Source organism: Eucyclogobius newberryi, unplaced genomic scaffold, assembly GCF_026437365.1.
Source record: "Eucyclogobius newberryi isolate DKJ021-1_F unplaced genomic scaffold, fEucNew1.0.hap1 SCAF_31, whole genome shotgun sequence".
Taxonomy (NCBI): Eukaryota; Metazoa; Chordata; class Actinopteri; order Gobiiformes; family Gobiidae; genus Eucyclogobius; species Eucyclogobius newberryi.
Window position 1 is genome coordinate 556,032 of NW_027315957.1, and position 12,181 is coordinate 568,212.

The 12,181-nt window shown below is 54.5% G+C and overlaps 1 protein-coding gene and 1 long non-coding RNA gene across 3 annotated transcripts in view; one reads left to right on the forward strand and one right to left on the reverse strand.

The window, feature by feature from the left end:
- The window catches only part of LOC140374768 (Na(+)/citrate cotransporter-like), a 7,612-nt gene extending 264 nt beyond the window's left edge, over positions 1–7,348 (reverse strand). Inside the window, exons 1-2 of the mRNA XM_072461769.1 lie at positions 7,181–7,348; positions 1,857–1,994 (exon numbers count right to left, since the gene is read on the reverse strand). Coding sequence (XP_072317870.1) covers positions 1,857–1,994; positions 7,181–7,270 — 228 coding nt within the window. The 5' untranslated portion in view covers positions 7,271–7,348. The remainder of the gene's footprint in view (positions 1–1,856; positions 1,995–7,180) is intronic.
- On the forward strand, positions 1,878–6,953 carry LOC140374769 (uncharacterized). 2 transcript variants are annotated; one of them, XR_011929109.1, is made up of 3 exons: positions 1,878–2,013; positions 4,455–4,479; positions 6,930–6,953. It is a non-coding gene; the product is annotated as an uncharacterized lncRNA (long non-coding RNA). The 2 variants fall into 2 exon arrangements; XR_011929110.1 differs by lacking the exon at positions 6,930–6,953 and adding an exon at positions 6,758–6,778.
- Positions 7,349–12,181: the final 4,833 nt, after the last annotated feature.

Genomic DNA, 12,181 nt, shown 5'->3' on the forward strand with positions numbered 1-12,181 from the left:
CTGGACCTGGACCGGGACCTGGACCTGAGTCTGGACCTGGACCTGGACCTGAGTCTGGACCTGAGCCTGGACCTGGACCTGGACCTGGACCTGAGTCTGGACCTGGACCTGGACCTGAGCCTGGACCTGAGCCTGGACCTGGACCTGGACCTGGACCTGGACCTGGACCTGGACCTGAGCCTGGACCTGAGTCTGGACCTGGACCTGGACCTGAGCCTGGACCTCAGCCTGGACCTGGACCTGAGCCTGGACCTGGACCTGAGCCTGGACCTGGACCTGGACCTGGACCTGGACCTGAGTCTGGACCTGGACCTGAGTCTGGACCTGAGCCTGGACCTGGACCTGGACCTGGACCGGGACCGGGACCTGGACCTGAGTCTGGACCTGGACCTGAGTCTGGACCTGAGCCTGGACCTGGACCTGGACCTGAGTCTGGACCTGGACCTGAGCCTGGACCTAAGCCTGGACCTGGACCTGGACCTGGACCTGGACCAGGACCTGGACCTGGACCTGGACCTGGACCTGAGCCTGGACCTGGACCTGAGTCTGGACCTGGACCTGAGACTGGACCTGAACCTGAGCCTGGACCTGGACCTGAGCCTGGACCTGGACCTGAGTCTGGACCTGGACCTGAGACTGGACCTGAACCTGAGCCTGGACCTGGACCTGAGTCTGGACCTGGACCTGAGACTGGACCTGAACCTGAGCCTGGACCTGGACCTGAGTCTGGACCTGGACCTGAGCCTGGACCTGGACCTGGACCTGGACCTGGACCTGGACCTGAGCCTGACCTGGACCTGAGCCTGGACCTGAGCCTGAACCTGGACCTGGACCTGGACCTGGACCTGAGTCTGGACCTGGACCTGAGACTGGACCTGGACCTGAGCCTGGACCTGAGTCTGGACCTGGACCTGAGACTGGACCTGAACCTGGACCTGAGCCTGGACCTGGACCTGAGCCTGGACCTGAGTCTGGACCTGGACCTGAGACTGGACCTGGACGTGAGACAGGACCTGGACCTGAGTCTGGACCTGGACCTGAGCCTGGACCTGGACCTGAGTCTGGACCTGGACCTGAGTCTGGACCTGGACCTGAGCCTGGACCTGGACCTGAGCCTGGACCTGGACCTGAACCTGAGCCTGGACCTGGACCTGAGCCTGGACCTGGACCTGAGCCTGGACCTGGACCTGAACCTGAGCCTGGACCTGGACCTGGACCTGGACCTGAGCCTGGACCTGAGCCTGGACCTGGACCTGGACCTGAACCTGAGCCTGGACCTGGACCTGAGCCTGGACCTGAACCTGAGCCTGGACCTGGACCTGAGCCTGGACCTGGACCTGAGCCTGGACCTGGACCTGAGTCTGGACCTGGACCTGAACCTGAGCCTGGACCTGGACCTGAGCCTGGACCTGGACCTGAGCCTGGACCTGGACCTGGACCTGAGCCTGGACCTGGACCTGGACCTGAACCTGAGCCTGAGCCTGGACCTGGACCTGGACCTGAGCCTGGACCTGGACCTGGACCTGAACCTGAGCCTGGACCTGGACCTGAGCCTGGACCTGGACCTGAACCTGAGCCTGGACCTGGACCTGGACCTGGACCTGAGCCTGGACCTGAACCTGAGCCTGGACCTGGACCTGAGCCTGGACCTGGACCTGAGCCTGGACCTGGACCTGAGTCTGGACCTGGACCTGAGCCTGGACCTGGACCTGGACCTGAGCCTGGACCTGGACCTGAGCCTGGACCTGGACCTGAGCCTGGACCTGGACCTGAGCCTGGACCTGGACCTGAGCCTGGACCTGGACCTGAGCCTGGACCTGGACCTGAGTCTGGACCTGGTCTACAGCTGGACTCACCATGTCGGAGACCTTGAGGACGCCGTAAGAGAAGACGATGGCGTTGGGGGGCGTGGCCACAGGCAGCATGAAGGCGAAGGAGGCGCTGAGCGTGCACGGAATCATCACGTACAGAGGGTTCAGCGACATGGACTGGGCCTGCAAGCATGGAGGAGGAGTCATGGAGGAGGAGTCATTGAGGAGGAGCCATGGAGGAGGAGCCATGGAGGAGGAGTCATGGAGGAGGAGTAAAGGATGAGGAGCCATGGAGGAGGACTCATGGAGGAGGAGCCATGGAGGCGGAGTCATGGAGGAGGAGCCATGGAGGAGGAGTCATGGAGGAGGAGCCATGGAGGAGGAGCCATGGAGGAGGAGTCATGGAGGAGGAGTCATGGAGGAGGAGCCATGGAGGAGGAGCCATGGAGGAGGAGTCATGGAGGAGGAGTCATGGAGGCGGAGTCATGGAGGAGGAGCCATGGAGGAGGAGCCATGGAGGAGGAGTCATGGAGGAGGAGCCATGGAGGAGGAGTCATGGAGGAGGAGTCATGGAGGAGGAGCCATGGAGGAGGAGTCATGGAGGAGGAGTCATGGAGGAGGAGTCATGGAGGAGGAGCCATGGAGGAGGAGCCATGGAGGAGGAGCCATGGAGGAGGAGTCATGGAGGAGGAGCCATGGAGGAGGAGCCATGGAGGAGGAGTCATGGAGGCGGAGTCATGGAGGCGGAGTCATGGAGGAGGAGTCATGGAGGAGGAGTCATGGAGGAGGAGTAATGGATGTGGAGCCATGGAGGCGGAGTCATGGAGGAGGAGCCATGGAGGAGGAGTCATGGAGGAGGAGCCATGGAGGAGGAGTCATGGAGGAGGAGTCATGGAGGAGGAGCCATGGAGGAGGAGTCATGGAGGAGGAGTCATGGAGGAGGAGCCATGGAGGAGGAGTCATGGAGGAGGAGTCATGGAGGCGGAGTCATGGAGGAGGAGCCATGGAGGAGGAGCCATGGAGGAGGAGTCATGGAGGAGGAGCCATGGAGGAGGAGTCATGGAGGAGGAGTCATGGAGGAAGAGCCATGGAGGAGGAGCCATGGAGGAGGAGCCATGGAGGAGGAGTCATGGAGGAGGAGCCATGGAGGAGGAGTCGTGGAGGAGGAGCAATGGAGGAGGAGTCATGGAGGAGGAGTCATGGAGGAGGAGTAAAGGATGAGGAGCCATGGAGGAGGAGTCATGGAGGAGGAGTAATGGATGTGGAGCCATGGAGGAGGAGTCATGGAGGAGGAGCCATGGAGGCGGAGTCATGGAGGAGGAGCCATGGAGGAGGAGTCATGGAGGAGGAGCCATGGAGGAGGAGTCATGGAGGAGGAGCCATGGAGGAGGAGTCATGGAGGAGGAGCCATGGAGGAGGAGCCATGGAGGAGGAGTCATGGAGGAGGAGTCATGGAGGCGGAGTCATGGAGGAGGAGCCATGGAGGAGGAGCCATGGAGGAGGAGTCATGGAGGAGGAGTCATGGAGGAGGAGTCATGGAGGAGGAGTCATGGAGGAGGAGTCATGGAGGAGGAGCCATGGAGGAGGAGCCATGGAGGAGGAGTCATGGAGGAGGAGCCATGGAGGAGGAGCCATGGAGGAGGAGTCATGGAGGCGGAGTCATGGAGGAGGAGTCATGGAGGAGGAGCCATGGAGGAGGAGTCATGGAGGAGGAGTCATGGAGGAGGAGTCTTGGAGGAGGAGTCATGGAGGAGGAGCCATGGAGGAGGAGTCATGGAGGAGGAGTCATGGAGGAGGAGCCATGGAGGAGGAGCCATGGAGGAGGAGTCATGGAGGAGGAGCCATGGAGGAGGAGCCATGGAGGAGGAGCCATGGAGGAGGAGTCATGGAGGAGGAGTCATGGAGGAAGAGCCATGGAGGAGGAGCCATGGAGGAGGAGTCATGGAGGAGGAGTCATGGAGAAGGAACCATGGAGGAGGAGCCATGGAGGAGGAGTCATGGAGGAGGAGCCATGGAGGAGGAGTAATGGATGAGGAGCCATGGAGGAGGAGTCATGGAGGCGGAGTCATGGAGGAGGAGTCATGGAGGAGGAGTCATGGAGGAGGAGCCATGGAGGAGGAGTCATGGAGGAGGAGTCATGGAGGCGGAGTCATGGAGGAGGAGTCATGGAAGCGGACTCATGGAGGAGGAGCCATGGAGGAGGAGTCATGGAGGCGGAGTCATGGAGGAGGAGTCATGGAAGCGGAGTCATGGAGGAGGAGCCATGGAAGCGGAGTCAGGACTAAAAACATGGAGGAGGAGTCAGGACTTTAAACATGGAGGAGGAGTCAGGACTTTAAACATGGAGGAGGAGTCAGGACTGCAAACATGGAGGAGGAGTCAGGATTATAAACATGGAGGAGGAGTCATGGAGGAGGAGTCATGGAAGCGGAGTCAGGACTAAAAACATGGAGGAGGAGTCAGGACTTTAAACATGGAGGAGGAGTCAGGACTTTAAACATGGAGGAGGAGTCAGGACTGCAAACATGGAGGAGGAGTCAGGATTATAAACATGGAGGAGGAGTCATGGAGGAGGAGTCAGGATTATAAACATGATGGAGGAGTCAGGACTATAAACATGGAGGAGGAGTCATGGAGGAGGAGTCAGGACTACAAACATGGAGGAGGAGTCAGGACTATAAACATGGAGGAGGAGTCATGGAGGAGGAGTCAGAACTACAAACATGGAGGAGGAGTCAGGACTATAAACATGGAGGAGTCAGGACTATAAACATGGAGGAGTCATGGATGAGGAGTCATGGAGGAGGAGTCGTGGAGGTGGAGTCATGGAGGAGGAGCCATGGAGGAGGAGCCATGGAGGAGGAGTCATGGAGGAGGAGCCATGGAGGAGGAGTCATGGAGGAGGAATCATGGAGGAGGAGCCATGGAGGAGGAATCCTGGAGGAGGAGTCATGGAGGAGGAGCCATGGAGGAGGAGTCATGGAGGAGGAGACATGGAGGCGGAGTCATGGAAGCGGAGTCAGTACTAAAAACATGGAGGAGGAGTTAGGACTATAAACATGGAGGAGGAGTCAGGACTTTAAACATGGAGGAGGAGTCAGGACTATAAACATGGAGGAGGAGTCATAGAGGAGGAGACATGGAGGAGGAGTCAGGACTATAAACATGGAGGAGGAGTCATGGAGGAGGAGTCATGGAGGAGGAGTCATGGAGGAGGAGAAATGGATGGAGGAGTCAGGACTATGAACATGGAGGAGGAGTCAGGACTATAAACATGGAGGAGGAGTCATGGAGGAGGAGTCAGGACTAAAAACATGGAGGAGGAGTCAGGACTATAAACATGGAGGAGGAGTCAGGACTATAAACATTGAGGAGGAGTCATGGAGGAGGAGACATGGAGGAGGAGTCAGGACTATAAACATGGAGGAGGAGTCATGGAGGAGGAGTCATGGAGGAGGAGTCAACGAGGAGGAGCCATGGAGGAGGAGCAATGGAGGAGTCATGGAGGAGGAGCCATGGAGGAGGAGTCATGGAAGCGGAGTCAGGACTAAAAACATGGAGGAGTCAGGACTTTAAACATGGAGGAGGAGTCAGGACTTTAAACATGGAGGAGGAGTCAGGACTATAAACATGGAGGAGGAGTCATGGAGGAGGATACATGGAGGAGGAGTCAGGACTATAAACATGGAGGAGGAGTCATGGAGGAGGAGTCATTGAGGAGGAATCAAGGAGGAGGAGTCATGGAGGAGGAGACATGGAGGAGGAGTCAGAACTATAAACATGGAGGAGGAATCATGGAGAAGGAGTCATGGAGGAGGAATCATGGAGGAGGAGTCATGGAGGAGGAGACAGGGAGGAGGAGTCAGGACTATAAACATGGAGGAGGAGTCATGGAGAAGGAGTCATGGAGGAGGAATCATGGAGGAGGAGTCATGGAGGAGGAGTCATGGAGAAGGAGTCATGGAGGAGGAGTCATGGAGGAGGAGTCATGGAGGAGGAGTCATGGAGGAGGAGACATGGAGGAGGAGTCAGGACTATAAACATGGAGGAGGAGTCATGGAGAAGGAGTCATGGAGGAGGAGTCATGGAGGAGGAGTCAGGATTATAAACATGGAGGAGGAGTCCGGACTATAAACATGGTGGAGGAGTCAGGACTATAAACATGGAGGAGGAGTCAGGACTATAAACATGGAGGAGGAGTCATGGAGGAGGAGTCAGGACTAAAAACATGGAGGAGGAGTCAGGACTATAAACATGGAGGAGGAGTCAGGACTATAAACATGGAGGAGGAGTCATGGAGGAGGAGTCAGGACTAAAAACATGGAGGAGGAGTCAGGACTTTAAACATGGAGGAGGAGTCAGGACTGCACACATGGAGGAGGAGTCAGGACAATAAACATGGAGGAGGAGTCAGGACTGTAAACATGGAGGAGGAGTCAGGACTGCACACATGGAGGAGGAGTCAGGACAATAAACATGGAGGAGGAGTCAGGACTGCACACATGGAGGAGGAGTCAGGACAATAAACATGGAGGAGGAGTCAGGACTATAAACATGGAGGAGGAGTCAGGACTGCACACATGGAGGAGGGGTCAGGACTATAAACATAAAGGAGGAGTCATGGAGGAGGAGTCAGGACTATAAACATGGAGGAGGAGTCATGGAGGAGGAGACAGGGAGGAGGAGTCAGGACTATAAACATGGAGGAGGAGTCATGGAGGAGGAGTCAGGACTATAAACATGAAGGAGTCATGGAGGAGGAGTCAGGACTATAAACATGGAGGAGGAGTCAGGACTATAAATATGGAGGAGGAGTCATGGAGGAGGAGTCAGGACTATAAATATGGAGGAGGAGTCATGGAGGAGGAGTCAGGACTATAAACATGGAGGAGTCATGGAGGAGGAGTCAGGACTATAAAAATGGAGTGTGAGTCATGGAGGAAGAGTCAGGACTATAAACATGGAGGAGGAGTCATGGAGGAGGAGTCAGGACTATAAACATGGAGGAGGAGTCAGGACTATAAACATGGAGGAGCAGTCATGGAGGAGGAGTCAGGACTATAAACATGGAGGAGGAGTCAGGACTATAAACATGGAGGAGGAGTCATGGAGGAGGAGTCAGGACTACAAACATGGAGGAGGAGTCAGGACTATAAACATGGAGGAGGAGTCATGGAGGAGGAGTCAGAACTACAAACATGGAGGAGGAGTCATGGAGGAGGAGTCAGGACTATAAACATGGAGGAGGAGTCATGGAGGAGGAGTCAGGACTATAAACATGGAGGAGGAGTCATGGAGGAGGAGTCAGGACTGTAAACATAGAGGAGTCAGGACTATAAACATGGAGGAGGAGTCAGGAGGAGAGTTACCATAGAGGCGAGGATGGGCAGGAAGAGCGTTGCCGTGGCGACGTTGCTTGCACACTCGGTAAACGTGGCAATGAGGAGGCAGATCACCATGGCAACGCCCCAAGGTGGGACTGACTGAAGCGGAGTCAACTGCTCACCGAGCCACCGCGACAAACCCGACTCCTGCAGAGAACACCAGAGTGAGAGTGAACACAAGAGTGAGAGTGAACACCAGAGTGACACCAGAGTGAGAGTCAACACCAGAGTGAGAGTGAACACCAGAGTGAGAGTCAACACCAGAGTGACACCAGAGTGAGAGTCAACACCAGAGTGAGAGTGAACACCAGAGTGAGAGTGAACACAAGAGTGAGAGTGAACACAAGAGTGAGAGTGAACACAAGAGTGAGAGTGAACACCAGAGTGACACCAGAGTGAGAGTGAACACCAGAGTGAGAGTGAACACAAGAGTGAGAGTGAACACCAGAGTGACACCAGAGTGAGAGTCAACACCAGAGTGAGAGTCAACACCAGAGTGAGAGTGAACACCAGAGTGAGAGTCAACACCAGAGTGAGAGTCAACACCAGAGTGAGAGTGAACACCAGAGTGAGAGTGACACCAGAGTGAGAGTCAACACCAGAGTGAGAGTGAACACCAGAGTGAGAGTCAACACCAGAGTGAGAGTGACACCAGAGTGAGAGTGACGCCAGAGTGAGAGTGAACACCAGAGTGAGAGTGACACCAGAGTGAGAGTGAACACCAGAGTGAGAGTCAACACCAGAGTGAGAGTGACACCAGAGTGAGAGTCAACACCAGAGTGAGAGTGACACCAGAGTGAGAGTGACACCAGAGTTAGAGTGAACACCAGAGTGAGAGTCAACACCAGAGTGAGAGTGACACCAGAGTGAGAGTGACACCAGAGTGAGAGTGACGCCAGAGTGAGAGTGAACACCAGAGTGAGAGTGAACACAAGAGTGAGAGTGACACCAGAGTGAGAGTGAACACCAGAGTGAGAGTCAACACCAGAGTGAGAGTGAACACCAGAGTGAGAGTGAACACCAGAGTGAGAGTGAACACCAGAGTAACACCAGAGTGAGAGTCAACACCAGAGTGAGAGTGACACCAGAGTGAGAGTGACACCAGAGTGAGAGTCAACACCAGAGTGAGAGTGAACACAAGAGTGAGAGTGAACACAAGAGTGAGAGTGAACACAAGAGTGAGAGTGAACACCAGAGTGACACCAGAGTGAGAGTCAACACCAGAGTGAGAGTGAACACCAGAGTGAGAGTCAACACCAGAGTGAGAGTCAACACCAGAGTGAGAGTGAACACAAGAGTGAGAGTGAACACCAGAGTGAGAGTGAACACAAGAGTGAGAGTGAACACCAGAGTGAGAGTGACACCAGAGTGAGAGTGAACACCAGAGTGAGAGTGACACCAGAGTGAGAGTGACACCAGAGTGAGAGTGAACACCAGAGTGAGAGTGAACACCAGAGTGAGAGTGAACACCAGAGTGAGAGTGAACACAAGAGTGAGAGTGAACACAAGAGTGAGAGTGAACACCAGAGTGACACCAGAGTGAGAGTGAACACCAGAGTGAGAGTGAACACAAGAGTGAGAGTGAACACCAGAGTGACACCAGAGTGAGAGTCAACACCAGAGTGAGAGTCAACACCAGAGTGAGAGTGAACACCAGAGTGAGAGTGAAAACCAGAGTGAGAGTCAACACCAGAGTGAGAGTCAACACCAGAGTGAGAGTGAACACCAGAGTGAGAGTTACACCAGAGTGAGAGTCAACACCAGAGTGAGAGTGACACCAGAGTGAGAGTGACACCAGAGTGAGAGTGAACACCAGAGTGAGAGTCAACACCAGAGTGAGAGTGACACCAGAGTGAGAGTCAACACCAGAGTGAGAGTGACACCAGAGTGAGAGTGACACCAGAGTGAGAGTGAACACCAGAGTGAGAGTCAACACCAGAGTGAGAGTGACACCAGAGTGAGAGTGACGCCAGAGTGAGAGTGAACACCAGAGTGAGAGTGACACCAGAGTGAGAGTCAACACCAGAGTGAGAGTCAACACCAGAGTGAGAGTGAACACCAGAGTGAGAGTGACACCAGAGTGAGAGTGAACACCAGAGTGAGAGTCAACACCAGAGTGAGAGTGACACCAGAGTGAGAGTGACACCAGAGTGAGAGTGAACACCAGAGTGAGAGTCAACACCAGAGTGAGAGTGACACCAGAGTGAGAGTGACGCCAGAGTGAGAGTGAACACCAGAGTGAGAGTGACACCAGAGTGAGAGTCAACACCAGAGTGAGAGTGAACACCAGAGTGAGAGTGACACCAGAGTGAGAGTCAACACCAGAGTGAGAGTGAACACCAGAGTGAGAGTCAACACCAGAGTGAGAGTGACACCAGAGTGAGAGTGACGCCAGAGTGAGAGTGAACACCAGAGTGAGAGTCAACACCAGAGTGAGAGTGACACCAGAGTGAGAGTGACGCCAGAGTGAGAGTGAACACCAGAGTGAGAGTGACACCAGAGTGAGAGTGAACACCAGAGTGAGAGTCAACACCAGAGTGAGAGTGACACCAGAGTGAGAGTCAACACCAGAGTGAGAGTGACACCAGAGTGAGAGTGACACCAGAGTGAGAGTGAACACCAGAGTGAGAGTCAACACCAGAGTGAGAGTGACACCAGAGTGAGAGTGACGCCAGAGTGAGAGTGAACACCAGAGTGAGAGTGAACACAAGAGTGAGAGTGACACCAGAGTGAGAGTGAACACCAGAGTGAGAGTCAACACCAGAGTGAGAGTGAACACCAGAGTGAGAGTGAACACCAGAGTGAGAGTGAACACCAGAGTAACACCAGAGTGAGAGTCAACACCAGAGTGAGAGTGACACCAGAGTGAGAGTGACACCAGAGTGAGAGTCAACACCAGAGTGAGAGTGAACACCAGAGTGAGAGTGAACACCAGAGTGAGAGTGAACACAAGAGTGAGAGTGAACACCAGAGTGACACCAGAGTGAGAGTCAACACCAGAGTGAGAGTCAACACCAGAGTGAGAGTCAACACCAGAGTGAGAGTGAACACCAGAGTGAGAGTCAACACCAGAGTGAGAGTGAACACCAGAGTGAGAGTCAACACCAGAGTGAGAGTGACACCAGAGTGAGAGTGAACACCAGAGTGAGAGTCAACACCAGAGTGAGAGTGACACCAGAGTGAGAGTGACACCAGAGTGAGAGTCAACACCAGAGTGAGAGTCAACACCAGAGTGAGAGTGACACCAGAGTGAGAGTCAACACCAGAGTGAGAGTGAACACCAGAGTGAGAGTCGAACACCAGAGTGAGAGTGAACACCAGAGTGAGAGTCAACACCAGAGTGAGAGTGACACCAGAGTGAGAGTGAACACCAGAGTGAGAGTCAACACCAGAGTGAGAGTGACACCAGAGTGAGAGTGACACCAGAGTGAGAGTCAACACCAGAGTGAGAGTGAACACCAGAGTGAGAGTCAACACCAGAGTGAGAGTGAACACCAGAGTGAGAGTGAACACCAGAGTGAGAGTCAACACCAGAGTGAGAGTGACACCAGAGTGAGAGTGAACACCAGAGTGAGAGTGAACACCAGAGTGAGAGTGACACCAGAGTGAGAGTGAACACCAGAGTGAGAGTCAACACCAGAGTGAGAGTGACACCAGAGTGAGAGTCAACACCAGAGTGAGAGTGAACACCAGAGTGAGAGTGACACCAGAGTGAGAGTGACACCAGAGTGAGAGTGACACCAGAGTGAGAGTGACACCAGAGTGAGAGCAACACCAGAGTGAGAGTGAACACAAGAGTGAGAGTGAACACAAGAGTGAGAGTGAACACCAGAGTGACACCAGAGTGAGAGTGAACACCAGAGTGAGAGTGACACCAGAGTGAGAGTGACACCAGAGTGAGAGTGAACACCAGAGTGAGAGTGAACACCAGAGTGACACCAGAGTGAGAGTGAACACCAGAGTGAGAGTGAACACAAGAGTGAGAGTGAACACAAGAGTGAGAGTGAACACCAGAGTGACACCAGAGTGAGAGTGAACACCAGAGTGAGAGTGAACACAAGAGTGAGAGTGAACACCAGAGTGAGAGTGAACACCAGAGTGACACCAGAGTGAGAGTGAACACCAGAGTGAGAGTGAACACCAGAGTGAGAGTGACACCAGAGTGACACCAGAGTGAGAGTCAACACCAGAGTGAGAGTGACACCAGAGTGAGAGTCAACACCAGAGTGAGAGTGACACCAGAGTGAGAGTGACACCAGAGTGAGAGTGAACACCAGAGTGAGAGTGACACCAGAGTGAGAGTGACACCAGAGTGAGAGTGACACCAGAGTGAGAGTGAACACCAGAGTGAGAGTGACACCAGAGTGAGAGTCAACACCAGAGTGAGAGTGAACACCAGAGTGAGAGTGAACACCAGAGTGAGAGTGACACCAGAGTGAGAGTCAACACCAGAGTGAGAGTGAACACCAGAGTGAGAGTCAACACCAGAGTGAGAGTGACACCAGAGTGAGAGTGAACACCAGAGTGAGAGTCAACACCAGAGTGAGAGTGACACCAGAGTGAGAGTGACGCCAGAGTGAGAGTGAACACCAGAGTGAGAGTGACACCAGAGTGAGAGTCAACACCAGAGTGAGAGTGACACCAGAGTGAGAGTGACACCAGAGTGAGAGTGAACACCAGAGTGAGAGTCAACACCAGAGTGAGAGTGACACCAGAGTGAGAGTGACACCAGAGTGAGAGTCAACACCAGAGTGAGAGTGAACACCAGAGTGAGAGTCAACACCAGAGTGAGAGTGACACCAGAGTGAGAGTGAACACCAGAGTGAGAGTCAACACCAGAGTGAGAGTGACACCAGAGTGAGAGTGACACCAGAGTGAGAGTGACACCAGAGTGAGAGTGACGCCAGAGTGAGAGTGAACACCAGAGTGAGAGTGAACACAAGAGTGAGAGTGACACCAGAGTGAGAGTGAACACCAGAGTGAGAG